Below are 15,573 nucleotides of genomic sequence, written 5' to 3'. Positions count from 1 at the left end.
ATTTTATAATGTTCATTGATATAATGTATCATATAAAATTTAATTAAAAAAGAAGCATCAGTATTGAATATATATTCATTATATATGTAATTAAATATACTTAACAAATATAACATATACATTAGATTTATGTTTATTATATATTGGTCATTCATAAACATTTAAATATTTACCATGTATGGTATCAAAATTTAAATAATAATTACATAATGAATCATAAAATATTGAATTTACAATATAATATTGATTTAAGTTCATTTAAATTGTTGAGGTGGTGGACCAAAAATACTTCCACTCTGTTTACTTGCAGTTCTAGAGGGTGCAAATCCAAGCATTTTTTGAATATTCTGCAACCAACAGTACTTCTTGTAAATAAAGTTAATAATAACAAAATCATATCAAACATGAAATGTATGAATTTACCTGTCTAATACTCATGGTGCACAATATATATAAAAAAATAAATGAACATTCTGTATAGTCATCTCCTGGAAGGTTTCTATGTGATAAACCTTGTATCCAACTAATGGGTACAAAAGGCAACCTTGCCACAACTCTGCCATCAAAAATGCTGTTAAACATACTTAGGAGAGCTGTGAATGCAAATCCAATTGCAAACATTGATTTCATTTTTACAAGAGACAAATCCCTGTTATTGTTTTTTAATCTTTCTTCTTCCCGTTCAATCTTCTTTTTTTGTTGTTTATCTAACGAATCCCCATGTGCTTCTTTTCTTTTTTCCACTAAAATGAATTTAATTTAAAGATAAAGATTTAATTTATTAAAATTATGTGCATGTTTAAATAATCAGTGTTCCTTCATATATAATCATGATTAAAAACTTACGTTTTTTACTTTGTTTTTCTACTTCAGCTTTTAATTTTTGGTATTTTTCTGTTCTATAAACCATCAACCATGTTAAACCTACCAATAATATCAAAATTAACCGAGGAAGTATAATATAGAAATAAATATAACCTTAAACTTAAAACAATACCTTAAAAAATGGCATTACCTTCTCCTAATAAAGCTGTACAAATACTAATAAATACGATTAAAATAGTATCAGCCCACATGATAAAAGAAAGAACTCGTGAAATACTATTTAAACGTTTAAGCTATTCGGATATACAATGTGTACATTGAAAACACCATGCCTATTCTCAAACTTGAACAGTTGTGAATGGGAGAGAAACTAATCTTCATCATCTTTTACTATACGTGCATTTGTGTTTGCTATGAAAATTTAAAAAGAAATATTTGTTACTGGTATAAAAATAATTTATATAAGCTTAAAGATTACGGACAAATTTTTTTGTTATAAAACTTTTATTTTATAATAAATATTTTTTGCATTACTTAAACTTTATTTGTAATTACTAAAATTATATTGATAAACAATAATTTTAACATATAACTGAAAAGATACAATATATACATATGACGTAATAAAATCACAAATGTTTTCTATATAAAATGGTTTTTAATACATACAAAGTCTTAAATATATTGAAAACTATTTTGATAACTTAACTTAAAATACTGCTATCTATTCTCGGAAATTATTTCGTATATAGAAATAAACGTTATATTTTTTACGACTAATATTGCATAACAAATATGCATCACAATACTTTTGGTTATGTAACTAGTAAAAACATCCACATATTTTTACTGAACACATGCGTATAAATTTATATAGATAAAAAAAAATTTGTAACTTAGTATGCTATTATTAATTTTTATAAAGATTATATTTATAATATTCTTATCAATCTTGAAAATCTTCCATCTTCTTTTCTATATGATCGGCATCATCATCTTCTAAGCATTTTCTAATTTCGAAACCCAAAGCAGCACCCAATGGTGGTGGAACTGCGTTACCAATTTGACGATGTTTATCAAGTATATTTCCGTAAAAGCGAAAAGAGTCCGGGAAACCTTGTGATCTAGCACACTCTCTTACACTGACAACTCTGGTTTGTTCCGGATGTAGGACACGGCCCTATGCATAAACGATAGAATTAAATATTTGTGAATAAAATTTTAAAAGTAACATAATACGTACCTGTTTGCCCATAGGTTCAGGATTAGTGATAGTAGTACCGAAAAATCCATCCCATTCTAATCTACCATATAAGCCCGCCCAATGATTATGACGTCTTCCAGTATGAGGTAAACACCACGGGATCAAAGTATTATACTGTCTAGCCATTGGGTCACACATCTTGCCCGCGCAACAACTACATACGCCACGATGTGCTCCAGTAGAACTCTTACCTGCTTTCTTATCATGATACAGATATTCTCTGCAATATATAACAAAGAAAGAATAAGTTATTTATTCTTTAAATTAATCATTCTGTTCTAATATCTAAAAAATTATAAATAAAAGTTATTTACAGTTTTTTTGAGTATGTTCCATCACTTAAACGCACTGCAATATTTGGCAAATCTCGCCAATCAGATCCACTCGCAGTCGGAATATGTGCTATGCGCGCTTCAACTAGTGGAGCCATATCTTTGCAAATATGGTCTCTCAATATTGCATCTGGTTCTTTAGGTCTTACCTGTAAACAAACATAAGGAAAATTATATAAGAAAAGTTATGTTAATATTAATAATGCTATATTAGCAGTTACTGTTATTTTGTTTACTTTTCTTTGAAAGTGGGATATTGGCTCATCGCTATAAGCCATTTCTTCCGTATTCCACCCATTTCGGATATTAGGTAAATCAGACATTGCATCACGAACACTAATCGTTCTATATGGTGCTGACTCTATCCAGTCACAATTTGATGAATACTATTAACAAAGACATAAAATATGTTATCGAACTTATGCAAATGTATTAATAAATATACTAGGTAGACAAATTAGTATTAATGTCTACATAAATTTAATTAATTAAATCAATTACTTTTTTATTATCAACAATGACGCTTAGTTGGCAAGCCCGTTTGCTAAATACATGGGTTGGTTCAGGGTATTTTGGAAGTACTTCTCCAGGTGCAGCAGCTAATATTATTAATCTAGAAACAAATGAATAAAAAATATATATGCCAAAACAATTAATCGATATAATTTAAATGTTATATACCTTCTTCTTGTTTGCGGAATACCGTAGTTTCCAGCTTGCAGAATACCAAATGTACATTGGTAACCCATTCGTACAAGGCACCTTAACGTTAATTTGAGTACCATACTTCTTTTAAAAGATACAAAGTTTCTAACATTTTCCATAATAAAGAATTTTGGTCTATAGTAATCGCAATAAGACAAACACGATACAACTAAAGAATTTTTAAATAACGAATATTGCCGTGAATTAAAACGATTCATGCCACTAAAACCTTGGCAAGGTGGACCACCACATAATAATTCTACTTCCCCTTTCTGAGGTAAACGTTGTCCATTATTATCGCAAAGATCACCCTACAAAAGATAGAAATATATTTTATATTATATATATCGTATTTTTTTTATAATTTTGCATTGTTAGCTAAACTTACTTTCATAACTTTCCATAAAAGTACATTGCAATCTTCACAAAATACTGTTGTATTAGGATTATTGAGTCGATATGCACATGCAGCTGGTTCGTCTCTTTCAATTGCCCATTGGTTATCAACAATACCAGCTTGCCGTAATCCTTCAGATAATCCTATAACGCAATTTCAATTTTAGGAAATTTTCAGTACCTCACGCAATTAAATTTTAAGGGTTATACTAACCACCACAGCCAGCAAAAACATCTAACGTCTTTAACTTTCTTATCACCTTACAATAATCTATAGGTTTATCAACTATTTTCTTATCACTATTCTCTAATTTTTTACTTTTGCACTTTGCTTTTCCTTTCCCTTTCCCAATCACAGATTTTCCAATATTCATAGCATAGTATGGTGGATCAACAAACGTCTTTTCTAAGGCGTTATATGCTTGAGAAAAATAAAAACGATTTGGACCGGCAGCAGTCCATTCTTCTACAGACTGATCTAAATTTTCTGAATATGCCAGATAACATTTTCCGGCTACATCCGAAAATTTAACATCACAAACTGAAATTTTTTAGTTAAAAGATATGTTAATTGATTTATATTAACTTATATAATTTCTGAATTTTTTAAAGAATATTTTACCTTCTTCACTCCAATATACCATATTGAGATCAACTTGTTGCATTAATGTGAGTCCTTTGTGTGTGTTTTCTGGTCGATATAACTTATTTATTTTAATCCATATATCAGATGATGCAACTAATTTATTATTAGTGGTTGCATAGATTGAATTTATGTATCCAATATGAAATGGTTCTGGTGTATCATAATTAGATCCTTTCACATGGTCTGATGATTTGCGATAATATTCGGGATACATATCTTCATCTACTTTCCCTTTTTTTACTTTGGGAGAAATATGATACGTCGATGTAAATTTATACTTTATAGCCGTTGGCATTAAAAATACAGTAGAACCAACTCTAAATTCTTCGCCCTTATATTTTGCCATACTGTATGTCACTTCCTTGCTGCTCTTCTCTTCTTCCCTATTAAAGACTTTTGGTGTGTAATAACATTGCAATGTAGTAAAACGCACACAGGCAGGACAAAAACGATGACTGATTTCTTTCCGTGGACATTCGGGATCTGAAGCACAATCCTCAAAACGAGCTGTTTCTGGAGTATATTTTTTTTGATAAAAGAATGTCTTCCCATCTTTATTTTGTATTTCATCTTCTGGCAATACATTTCCTGAAATATAATCAACTAATGTCTAAAGTTTATCATTATATATTCCTTGAGAGTAGGTAATATAAATACCTAATTCATTCCAATTTTTTGGACAAGTTTTATAAATGACAGTAGCTTTGGATTTAACTGAAGTGAATGGAACATTGTCACATTCATCAAGTAAAAACAATTCTAAAGGATCTGATGTTTCACCAAGTACAGTGTCACTACCTCTTCTGAACCAGTTAGCATGACATAGTTTTGCACCATTTTTATCTTCCCACATATAAATGACTTTAGCTATTTGTAATGGTACAGTAGGATCGTTTGATTCAATTAAAACACAATCATTTCCTTTTATTTCTTCATCAACAACTATGACAGAGTTATAAAATGTTCTTCGTCCATCGTCTATGATTGGCTCTCCCACCCATGTAATTTCTTTCTCTACGTGTTTAAATTCTTTCAAAATCATTTTTTGAGTAATCTTTACATTTTCTACTAATGTATCATTAAAATCGTCATCTTCTTGATCTGAATCATCTGCTTCCTACAATTAATTAATAGGTATTTAATACGTATATTTTACAAAAGAAAATGTTCTATATTAATGCCATTTATTATTAAAATATCTTACCTGTATAGCCATATTTGGACATCTTCTTCTGTTGCAAGCTTGCTTACTTCTTCCAGATCCACCAAATTTAATCATATCTTTACAAGCTGTACAAATTCCACAATCTGGCTGCTGGCAAGTTTCACATACCCCACACCTATGTCTTTTAGGTCCCTATAATAATATATTATACATAGTATATATATATATATATATATAACATTTATTATAAGAATCTTGATTACATACCGATACTTCTTTGTCATTATTTGTAGCTATTTGATCAGAGAAAAATGTTTCAAACATATTATTGACTAATTTTGTAGTTGTAGCTTTCGTCCAAGTGACTTTTTTATTTTTTGGATCTCTAGATTGCGTTCTGCGTAGCGCAATCCTCTTATTTAATGTTACACCAGCAAGAGTTACTAATGCACGCATACACGGGCTTGTAATTAATAAAGGATCCTCTGGTCCTGCTGATGCATCAAAAGAAATAACTTGATCACAAATGAATTGTGCATACCGTAACAAAGAATCTTCTGTAAATCTAGCCAATCCTTTTGGTGGAACTATCGTCTAAAAAATATGTTTTGATAAAAGTTAATACATCAAAATGTGAAATATCTTATGTTAAAAAAAGTGAAAAAAATTTTACCTGCAGTTTATTTAATAAATCTTCATATGTAGGATTTATTTCATCTAATAAAAACTCTATAACTATTTTGCTCATGTAAATTTTTTCTTTTACAGAATCCATAAATGGTGTATATGCTTCAGCAGGTTCCATCAGTATATATTCTGCAAATGCTGTGGTAAATCCCACAAGTGCCAATTCACCACCATCAAATCCTGACACCCACCATTCATTTATTGGTCCCATGTCTTTTGTAGGCACACCTCCTTCTGGACATGAGTTTTCTTCATAAATAGGTTTCATATAACCAGAAAAATAAAGCACCACATTCTTTTCAATTAGACCAGTATCAAAAGAACACAAATGACCATTTTTATCATATACACTATAAAAAGAAAAAAAAAGACAACATACATAAAATGAAATTTAATTAAGAGAAAATAGATTTATATAATTTTTCTATTATAAGGAATGTCTACCAGAAGTGAGTCAATTTATTTTGTGGCCTTTCATCACTTTCATGAACCATAGCTTCTTCTCCTGTGAATAAAGATAATCTAGGATCTGTTAATGCAATCATTTCTTCTACTGCACCATTAGGATGCCCTGGATATATTTTTATATCTATGCTTGTTAACTTTTGACAACAATAATCACATTTTTGATGTACATTGACAGGTTTCTGGGGCAATATTTTGGATTCTTCTGTATTCGTTGTATCGTTATTCCCAGTTTTAGTTTTCTTTAGGATATTCTCAGGTTCATCACTTGAATCTGATTGTTTTTGCTTTACTACCAAATCAGTGTTACTATCACATATTATTTCTTCTTTTTGTATTAACATAGGAGATTTTGCTTCTAACTCTTCACTTCCATTACTTTTTCTTTTAACAGATTTTTTTGACTGGGACCTTTGTTGTGGTGATGGATGTTTAGTCACATCTGCATTAATTTTATTCAAATCAGATGTGCGATCTATATTAATATACTTCCCACTACGTAGTTTTTTCCTATCGTTACTATTTTCTTGAAGTATCATAGCGTCAGTCACTGATAAATATAAATTAAATTTAACCCTTAATGTTTAAACTACGAAGTATGTAAATTATTTTTATTTCTTACCTGTGCCCTTATTTTCTTCGATAACTCGACTATTTAAGGGTATTTCTCCCCCATTATTTTCATCCTGTATTTGTTTCTCTACCTCGTAACTTTCTGCCTTTGGTATAATAGCGGATATCATATTGTATAAAATCGATTATTTTTATTGAGTTTTTCTACAGAAGTTATTTCTCTTAAAAAAAATACGAACTTCTTATATTTATGTCCAAATAAATGCGCTAGGAATGTATTTATACCTTAAAAAATAATTACAAATGAACACGTTTTCTCGTCCTTTCAATGTATAGTGTACTACAAAATTCAGCTGAATAGCATACATATAACTGTAAGTTAGGACACAACGCTGACGGTTGTACCGCCAAAATCTTTTAAACCTAGTTCACATGAGAATACCATGTTTGATGCCATATTGATATGTATATACATAGAAACCCTTTATTTTCTTTTGTTTTATGTATTTATTATTTATTTCTGTAATCTACAAATTTATCTTATGTTTCATTATATTTATTAATATGTTTTAATATTCATACTTTACATTTAGTTCGAATAAATTGTTAATTCAAATATTATCCTTTACTTATTTAAAAGCCACCTTATATTTTGAAACATGATTGGTTAATTATATAATTCAATATATTTATTTTATACGTAAAAATAGCAAATATACTCAAATTTTAGAAATAATTATATTTACTAAAAAATATAAATGTTATTTATAAAAGCATCGTGTTTCACAGATGATATGATCGATGTAAAATTGTAATTTCTGTCTGTAAATATAAATATAACCTATAAAACTACATTAGATCTTGGAGTTTTGAATTTGTGCGAAGTGACGAGTACACAGTCAAAGTTTTAAATTAAATAATCATAATAAAGGTAATAATAATAATAAATATATAGAATTGCGCAACATAGAAAATTTAAAAAGATATATTGAAAACAAATTAGTATTTCCGTTGCATAAACAGAACAAAAAAATTTGCGTATTATTATATTGTAAGCTATTTATAGATGTCTATCAAGCAACGAAGAATTTTAGATAAATCAAATTTACTTTTATTTTCAAAATTATGATAATATTTTTGGTTAATATTTTTTAATATTGACATTTTTGTATATTTTAAAACTGTTTAATTATTTTACAGCTATATACTATTGTTGTTATCAAAAATACATAAACAAAAAGAGATACTATGGGAGAAAAAAACCTAACTGATGAACAAAATAAATTTTTAGAAGAATGTGAAGAGGAATTTAAAGATCGATACACTGAGAAAGATACAGAATTTATGAAAATTAAAAATATGGAATTAAAAAAGCCTCCCATTGTTGACCCCTGGTATCCTAGAAATAAGAGTTATAACAATGATAGGGATGAAAGATATCGATATCGTAGTAGACATTATTCTAATCATCGCTATAAACCTTATCACAGATCATGATTATTGAAGTTATAAATTATTTATCCCGCAAATATCTGTTTTATAAATTTCTACAACTGACTGTAATCATTTATTGAATAATAAAATATTTAAGCACATAGTTGTTTACAGTGATATAACGATATAAGTTTAATAATATAAATAATATAAGTGTGTACATAATTTCTTCATAAAAACATTAGTACTTTTTTTTACATTGTAATATAATTTTTATTAATTATTGTACAATTTAATTGTTAGGAGAAACTAATTTGATGCATGTTGCTTAAAATAATCCAAAATAAAATTAGGTAGTTTATAGTTGAACCAAATGAATATTTTATTACAATTACATATACTGCGCACTTTTATATTAAATTTTACTTTTTAATTTAAATGCTGTCTTTGATGGACTGAAATTAAATTTGACATCATATAATCATGATGACCTGATTTCAATGAATATTGAAATAAAAAAAAGTAGAAATGAACTATTTCTTTTTAAAAAATAACCTATTTGAGATATAATTTAAAAAGTTATTTGTCATAAAAGTCACGAGATAGATGTCAAATTGTTAGAAACTTCTCATGATGTATAATCTAATTCAATAAATAATTTAATTATCCAATCATCAATTTTTCTATTGTAAAATGATAAAACATCTAACGTACATACTGATAATGCAGGACTAATGCAATAAAACTACAAAATACATATTTGCATAACACGTATATACAAACAGGTACATATTTACAAGATGAAGATGAAATATTATACAACTAAGAATGTAGCACTTATGTAGCAATATAAATTTACATATATATATACATATATATATACTACATGTTCATATATGTATACATGTATTAAATGAGACAATCAGCTGTTATATTAGTAGGTTTGAAACACGTGTTCTTTTTGTCTTCGACAGATATCATTAAACGTAATTAAACAAAGAAGAGAGACATGTAGATATGTCACGAGTTAACTATCCATTTTTAGCAATTGAAGCAAAGGTTGATAATTAGAAAGTAGTCGCTTCGAAACGTGATTAGTGATTAATATTCATATGTAAATGAAAAGCGTATGTTCCACAATCTATAATAATAAGTGAATCAATTGAGCGTTCGTTTGCGTTCGTCTATGCATTAATCTAACTTGTTGTACCAGTACATTGTTTGGTATATGAGAGAGGACATGAATAAATTCGACAAACACTTGCGATGACGTAGAACAAACTTTTTTTGAGCCTACAGTGATGAATTTAGCCTGTTTGTAATATTCTCAAGTGACATGCGTGTGCGCAAATTTTTAAAAGGAAGTAGCACGCGCAAAATCCTGTGTTATACTATCTTTTATTTTTAATATATCGTTAATGTTCATTTAAAATGCGATAATAAAAGCATAATTTAGTAGTTCAGTTATTCATTGAATAGAGTAAGTAACATTTCTTGTTCTTTATGTATTTTTGAGAACGTAAATCATTTTATATCCATAAAATATTTTTAAATACCTTTTCGACAAGATGAAATTGGAATGTTTGAAAAGAATGTCACAATGCTTTTTTTTTATAACAAGTATTTTCTAATATAAATATAAATGATATAAATGTGATTTATTTGTTTTTGACAAAAGTTTAATGATGTGAGAGGGGACATATGTATTATCTTTAACAATAAAATATATATTTAAACTTATGTATTATTATTTCTTAGGTTTGTAACATTATTATTGAAGTCAGCTAACATTAAAAAGATTGTGAGAAATTAACATTTATATTTATACTAAATTTATAATTGTAAAAAGAGAGTGTGCTTCATTGTTTTATGCAAATTTTATATGACTTTTAATGGAGTGGTGTAGGAAATTACTTCACAAAAGGTATTATATAAAAGTACATTAAAATTCTGAAATATTTAATTACTTTGATATATTAATATATTAATATTTTATTTTTGCAGAAATATTATTCCTGTGGATGATGAGTTGGAAACTGTTGATGAAAGAAAAGAGCGATGGAGAAGTATCTATGCAATTTATTTTACTATGTTTCTTATGTCGCTCGGATTCAGTATTATACTCACAGGAGTATGGCCATATCTTGATAAAGTAAGTATAATAAAGATATAATAAAGATAAACTTTGATATGTAAAATGTTATTATGGATTAATGTTGTAGTTGGATAAAGATGCTGGTAAAGAGTTCATGGGATATGTAGTTGCAGCAAATCCTTTGGGACAAATGTTATTCTCTCCTTTAGTAGGATGGTGGGGAGATAGAAGGGGATCTATAAGACTTCCACTTTTATCAACATTAGCTCTATTTACATTTGCATCAGGATTATATAGTGTCCTTGAGATTGTACCAGGTGATCAAAAAATGTACATGATAGCCGCTAGATTCTTGGTTGGAGTTAGTTCTGGTTAGCAGTTTATTTAATTTTAATATCACCAGTTAAAAAAGAATTGTTGATATTTATTTATATAATATGATGTTTTTAGCTAATATCGCAGTAGCTCGATCTTATCTCTCAGCAGCTACAAAATTTGTAGAAAGAACACATGCTGTTTCAATGGTGTCTCTAGCTCAGGTAATGTGATTTAACATTTCCTCATATGTGCTAATAGAATTTTATATACAGCTTGTTTTAAAATGTGTTAGGTGTTAGGATTTGTAGTAGGTCCTGGTTTGCAAGCTGCAGTTACACCTCTTGGAGAAAAGGGCGTATATTTTATAAATGTACCTATTAATATGTATACTATGACTGGTTGGATAAATGTTATAATGGGAATCCTTAATTTTGTTTTATTCCTTCCATGGAATTTCACAGAACATCGAATTGCTATTCGCGAAGCAATGAGAAATGAAGGAAAACAAACTGGTAAATGTATTTAAATTAAATAATACTCTAATTAAATAGATATGTTAATATTTTATTAAAAAATTCATCTATTAATTACAGAAGAAGAAACCCTGAAGTCTATAAAACCAGACATTCTGGCAGCAGTGACATTAATATGTGCTTTTTTTGTTTTAGTATTTAATTTTGTCCTCCTTGAAACGTAAGCACAATTTCAAAATATAAAATCTTTTTATGTTATATTTTATACTCTTTTATTTCTTTATAGACTTGGTACTTCTTTAACTATGGATCAATTTGCATGGTCAAAAACGGAATCTCTATATTATATGGGTCTATTAATGAGTATTGGGGCTATTATGTCATGCATCACATTTGTTATGATCGAACCTTTATGCAAAAGGTATCAACTTTTTGTGGAGATATGTTGCAAGAAAATGACTCCTTATTTATTTCTTAAATATTTTCAGATTTAATGAACGTAAGGTAATGTTGTGGGGTGGATTTTTGTTTATGGTAATAGGAAGAATTTTATATATTCCATGGGGGCCAGACCCTCCGAAAATTGCTGATTACGGACGTATGTACAGAAATAAACAGAGCATCTCATTTATATTGTATATAATATTTAAATCTAGAGACATTAAAATTATTTTATTTTATAGCATTTAACAACATTACGAAAGATGCCGATGGTATAGACATCGTAGGATGTCCACATACTCAAGAATGGTGTACCTATACACCACAACTTACTGTCACACAGTTTTTCATTGGGTACGGATTCACTACTATAGGATATCCATTAGGTGTCACTTTAATACAAACTATCTTCAGTAAAGTATTGGGACCTCGTCCTCAAGGAGTTTGGATGGGATTTATGACAGGTGCTGGATGTGCTTCTCGTGTGTTAGGTCCAATATTTGTTAGTGTAATTTATACTCGTTTTGGGACATATCATACGTTTAGTGTTACTGGTTTAACATTGATAGTATGTATGATATGGTTACAAATTGTAAACGAACGGTTGGTTCCGCCAAAAGTAACAATTCCATCAAAAGACGCGGAAATTCCATTAGTTCACTTGAAATCTAATTATGCTCAAGGATCAAATGATTCACATAAAAATAACAAAAGTGAGGGATGTGATAAAGTGTAGTGAGTACTACACTCTAAGTTCGATTTTATTTTTTTCGAGCTTATATACATAACATATGGCTGCCATTAAGAGTTTAATATAAATGCAATTATGATATTACGAAATGCAAGTATATTTTTTATGGATATTTACAGGTTTTTTAAAATACATATTTTATATACATAAATATGTAGGTAACAATGGAAGAATATAACCAGGGTCGTGTAGTTTTTAGAATAATATAATGTAAGTAATGAATTTGTTCAGTTTTAGAGTCAATCTTATAAAGTAAAATTACAAAATGAAAATGATATATAATATAATATGATAAAAAAAAAAAAGAATTCTACAAGACTTATTACGATTTTATGATATGATTCAATACATGAAAATTATACAAGTATACACACGCAAGTATATTTTTTATGGAAAAAATTTGTTCAAAAATATTGTGTATAGCTTTTAAATTTATATGAATATACCTATCATAATAACATAGAAAGACTGATATTTAGCTTAATTTATATAAAAATGAGGGTGCAATTACATTTAACAGTTACAAATGTTTTTCACAGAATAATCTGGATTTGTAAGTACTTACCATAAATAATTGAATGATGTTTTATATTACAGTTGAATAAACTTAGTGAGTATTATGAATGAAGAAAGCTGGATAAGGTTACAAATTAAAAAAAAAATTATAAATTTTTGCATTAAAATAATTGTAGTTAGTGAAGTACGTTTTACTAAAATGTATATATATTTGCTAAAATTATATAAAACGACGTGTGCAATAAAGGATGCGCCTAAAGCAATATGTGTTTGTATTTGAAGAAATGATCTTTGCATCAATTACTATTTTATAAAAATGAATATAAAAAACTAATTAAAATCTTAAGAATCGTGCAGATTTATTTGTATATCTTATTGATGGTAAAAATTATTTAATTATCGTCGCGAAAATTCAGTGTCTTACAACTGGTTGATACAAGTATTATAAAAATCAAAAATAAATTTCTAAGAAAAGTTAAAAACATTACTATAAATACATACATTTTGCAAACACTTTTATACACTTTGCAGGAATGCATGTTTTTATAGTAGTCAAACTATTTTAAGTTATAAAAAAAGCATTAACACATACCCTTAGAATTATGTGATAGAAATGCTTGATGTTTCATAATATAAATAACACTTATAAATATAATTAGTCTTTTTTCTTTGGCTTCTTGGGATTACGTGATCGCGACTTAGCTTTACAAAGGGGACATATTGGTGCATTTCTATGAATTTGTTGGTGACATGATAAACATGATTTCATAGGGGGTGGTTGTTGCCTAAAAGCAAAGACACAAAACATAAAAGCTAATATACTACTATATATAGTATATTTTAATGTATCGTAACATATAGAGCACTTTTGTTATTTGTCACTGTCAATAAAATTTTTATAAAGTTAAATATATTGGATACAACTAACTTAGTTGGCTAATGTGACTTATGTATTATATAGAAATATAATATAAAATTGCGATATACCAGTGGTACCTGAATGTTGGAGCAGGTGGGCCTGGGGCTGGTGGCAATGGTCTTGGTTCTGGCTTACTTGGACCTTGAAGAGGTTGAGGAGCAAGGAAAGGTGTGGAACCACCTGGGTGACCAGGATGGTGCAGAGTAAGAGGGGGTAATAAATCTTCTCCCCTTACTTCGACCCTCCATTCTGCTTTTTGCATTGGACGGTCAAAGTAGCTATGAACAAACAATCTTTGTTATAATAATTATAATAGTTTAATAATTCAATTCAAGACAGATTAAATTTATTTTACATTTCAACTTACTCTGGTGAAATGAGATCAGATTCTGTTTCATATAATTCTGGTAACCTTTCCAATCCTAAAAATTCCCTACGCATACGATCAATATCATGTTTTAGAGGTTGATAATCGTTATTATGGATTAATTTTGCTGTCTCTCTTGCTTTATTTCTAGCTTCTTCTGCTTGTTTAATAACAGCTTCCATCTACCATAGTTACATAAACAATTACACCTATAATCTAGAACCAAGATATTAGATCTATGTTTCATCATACCGCATTTATATCCGCATGTATTTGACGTAATTCTTCGACATGTGCCATTTTTTCTTGCATAAGAAGATCCATTTCTTGTTTATACTCCAGCAAACATTTTTCTTCTTGTTCAGTTTGTTCTACTTCTTGCAAGATTCTTTGCTTCATCTTTTCCAATTGGAGTGTTTTCGATCTAACAAAATACACAAAATATTTAGAAGTTTTGTTTTAGAAAAAAATAAATGTATTACAGTTCATTATAGTGACGTTGCACAAAGGTACGTTAAACTTTTCGGATTGTTCAAAACATTTCATCGTGTTTAAAGAAAGACTTTGTATATGCAAATTCGTATATGTACTTGATGTCTTTCAGTGCTTCCAGTTTTGCGAAAATGACCGTAGTTTCGGTGGCTGACATTGTTAAATGCTTCCCGATACTTTTGTTTAGACAAGCCTGTCAAACGAAAGATAGCTTGTTTATCAAATAAATGCAGCGAGTTTAGAAGCCAAATTCCTTTTGTCAAGGCATTACGGGCGAGATATTTAAGATACAATTATAGGAATTCTATATGCACAGAACTTTCATTGAGAAACGAACGAAATCGTCGGACTTGCAATTATGTATTTTCCAGAATTAACTAATTTCATTGACATTCAACACAATGAATATAATTCATACCATAAATTACAATGACAGGCATCTTTTGATAGATCAGAAACAACAAATTCCAAGATGCAGTCGAATGCGCGCGCCATATAGCGCTCTATCGACGAACTAAAAAAGAGCGGTTCATTTTGAAACGAAGTATCATGTCAGATAGATAGATCCAAGAACGCTTCTCTGTAATCTGATAAGGATAGCTTATGGGAATTGTATATGAAAGTATGTCTAAGTTTAAGATACGTACGATGATTAAAAATTATCAGCTTGATGATTAAAATTATCATATTTTGATAAATTAATTTAACT

At 28.7% G+C, this 15,573-nt stretch overlaps 4 protein-coding genes across 7 annotated transcripts; 1 reads left to right on the top strand and 3 right to left on the bottom strand.

Moving 5' to 3' along the window:
* Nucleotides 1–126: 126 nt before the first annotated feature.
* LOC122572102 (calcium load-activated calcium channel) lies at nucleotides 127–1,227 on the bottom strand. 2 transcript variants are annotated; one of them, XM_043736695.1, is made up of 4 exons: nucleotides 1,016–1,227; nucleotides 847–924; nucleotides 424–743; nucleotides 127–347 (listed from the first exon to the last, which is right to left on the bottom strand). In XM_043736695.1, the coding sequence occupies exons 1-4, from the start codon at nucleotides 1,074–1,076 to the stop codon at nucleotides 255–257; spliced, it is 552 nt and encodes a 183-aa protein (XP_043592630.1). In that variant the 5' UTR covers nucleotides 1,077–1,227; the 3' UTR covers nucleotides 127–254. The 2 variants fall into 2 exon arrangements, with proteins under 2 accessions (XP_043592630.1, XP_043592631.1); XM_043736696.1 differs by having other exon boundaries at nucleotides 998–1,139.
* Nucleotides 1,228–1,668: 441 nt separating this feature from the next.
* LOC122572096 (DNA (cytosine-5)-methyltransferase PliMCI-like) lies at nucleotides 1,669–7,618 on the bottom strand. The gene is made up of 15 exons (XM_043736684.1): nucleotides 7,108–7,618; nucleotides 6,465–7,035; nucleotides 6,007–6,370; nucleotides 5,601–5,927; nucleotides 5,373–5,525; nucleotides 4,826–5,285; nucleotides 4,145–4,756; nucleotides 3,737–4,063; nucleotides 3,515–3,666; nucleotides 3,103–3,437; nucleotides 2,923–3,034; nucleotides 2,658–2,807; nucleotides 2,404–2,570; nucleotides 2,069–2,309; nucleotides 1,669–2,005 (listed from the first exon to the last, which is right to left on the bottom strand). Exons 1-15 carry the CDS (start codon nucleotides 7,226–7,228, stop codon nucleotides 1,772–1,774), a joined length of 4,326 nt encoding a protein of 1,441 aa, XP_043592619.1. The 5' UTR covers nucleotides 7,229–7,618; the 3' UTR covers nucleotides 1,669–1,771.
* A 1,046-nt stretch (nucleotides 7,619–8,664) lies between these two features.
* LOC122572098 (major facilitator superfamily domain-containing protein 8) lies at nucleotides 8,665–12,880 on the top strand. 2 transcript variants are annotated; one of them, XM_043736690.1, is made up of 11 exons: nucleotides 8,665–9,619; nucleotides 9,706–9,972; nucleotides 10,251–10,416; nucleotides 10,497–10,644; nucleotides 10,715–10,958; nucleotides 11,038–11,126; nucleotides 11,198–11,417; nucleotides 11,499–11,598; nucleotides 11,665–11,799; nucleotides 11,867–11,976; nucleotides 12,062–12,880. In XM_043736690.1, exons 3-11 carry the CDS (start codon nucleotides 10,385–10,387, stop codon nucleotides 12,553–12,555), a joined length of 1,572 nt encoding a protein of 523 aa, XP_043592625.1. In that variant the 5' UTR covers nucleotides 8,665–9,619; nucleotides 9,706–9,972; nucleotides 10,251–10,384; the 3' UTR covers nucleotides 12,556–12,880. The 2 variants fall into 2 exon arrangements, with proteins under 2 accessions (XP_043592625.1, XP_043592626.1); XM_043736691.1 differs by lacking the exon at nucleotides 10,251–10,416 and having other exon boundaries at nucleotides 8,665–9,972.
* A 610-nt stretch (nucleotides 12,881–13,490) lies between these two features.
* LOC122572100 (zinc finger C4H2 domain-containing protein) lies at nucleotides 13,491–15,276 on the bottom strand. 2 transcript variants are annotated; one of them, XM_043736692.1, is made up of 5 exons: nucleotides 14,963–15,276; nucleotides 14,625–14,796; nucleotides 14,373–14,554; nucleotides 14,074–14,283; nucleotides 13,491–13,871 (listed from the first exon to the last, which is right to left on the bottom strand). In XM_043736692.1, the coding sequence occupies exons 1-5, from the start codon at nucleotides 15,019–15,021 to the stop codon at nucleotides 13,742–13,744; spliced, it is 753 nt and encodes a 250-aa protein (XP_043592627.1). In that variant the 5' UTR covers nucleotides 15,022–15,276; the 3' UTR covers nucleotides 13,491–13,741. The 2 variants fall into 2 exon arrangements, with proteins under 2 accessions (XP_043592627.1, XP_043592628.1); XM_043736693.1 differs by having other exon boundaries at nucleotides 14,083–14,283.
* Nucleotides 15,277–15,573: the final 297 nt, after the last annotated feature.

The sequence above is a fragment of the Bombus pyrosoma genome, linkage group LG10, assembly GCF_014825855.1.
Source record: "Bombus pyrosoma isolate SC7728 linkage group LG10, ASM1482585v1, whole genome shotgun sequence".
In the NCBI taxonomy this organism is placed as follows: Eukaryota; Metazoa; Arthropoda; class Insecta; order Hymenoptera; family Apidae; genus Bombus; species Bombus pyrosoma.
The sequence above is the reverse complement of the archived record's forward strand: the minus strand, read 5'-3'. Positions and strand labels throughout refer to the sequence as shown.

Excerpts from the sequence above, each read along its gene's own strand:
- LOC122572102 (XM_043736695.1), bottom strand. The coding sequence starts at position 1,076 with ATGTGGGCTGATACTATTTTAATCGTATTTATTAGTATTTGTACAGCT. Across the intron at positions 744-846 it reads AGAAAAACAAAGTAAAAAAC|TGGAAAAAAGAAAAGAAGCA; the intron begins GTAAGTTTTTAA and ends AATTCATTTTAG. Across the intron at positions 348-423 it reads GCACCATGAGTATTAGACAG|AATATTCAAAAAATGCTTGG; the intron begins GTAAATTCATAC and ends TGTTGGTTGCAG.
- LOC122572096 (XM_043736684.1), bottom strand. The coding sequence starts at position 7,228 with ATGATATCCGCTATTATACCAAAGGCAGAAAGTTACGAGGTAGAGAAA. Across the intron at positions 3,035-3,102 it reads ATTCCGCAAACAAGAAGAAG|ATTAATAATATTAGCTGCTG; the intron begins GTATATAACATT and ends ATTTGTTTCTAG. Across the intron at positions 2,310-2,403 it reads GGAACATACTCAAAAAAACT|AGAATATCTGTATCATGATA; the intron begins GTAAATAACTTT and ends TATATATTGCAG.
- LOC122572098 (XM_043736690.1), top strand. The coding sequence starts at position 10,385 with ATGGAGTGGTGTAGGAAATTACTTCACAAAAG. Across the intron at positions 10,645-10,714 it reads TATGGCCATATCTTGATAAA|TTGGATAAAGATGCTGGTAA; the intron begins GTAAGTATAATA and ends TTAATGTTGTAG. Across the intron at positions 11,800-11,866 it reads ATCGAACCTTTATGCAAAAG|ATTTAATGAACGTAAGGTAA; the intron begins GTATCAACTTTT and ends AAATATTTTCAG.
- LOC122572100 (XM_043736692.1), bottom strand. The coding sequence starts at position 15,021 with ATGTCAGCCACCGAAACTACGGTCATTTTCGCAAAACTGGAAGCACTG. Across the intron at positions 14,555-14,624 it reads TACATGCGGATATAAATGCG|ATGGAAGCTGTTATTAAACA; the intron begins GTATGATGAAAC and ends TAACTATGGTAG. Across the intron at positions 14,284-14,372 it reads TCTGATCTCATTTCACCAGA|CTACTTTGACCGTCCAATGC; the intron begins GTAAGTTGAAAT and ends GTTTGTTCATAG.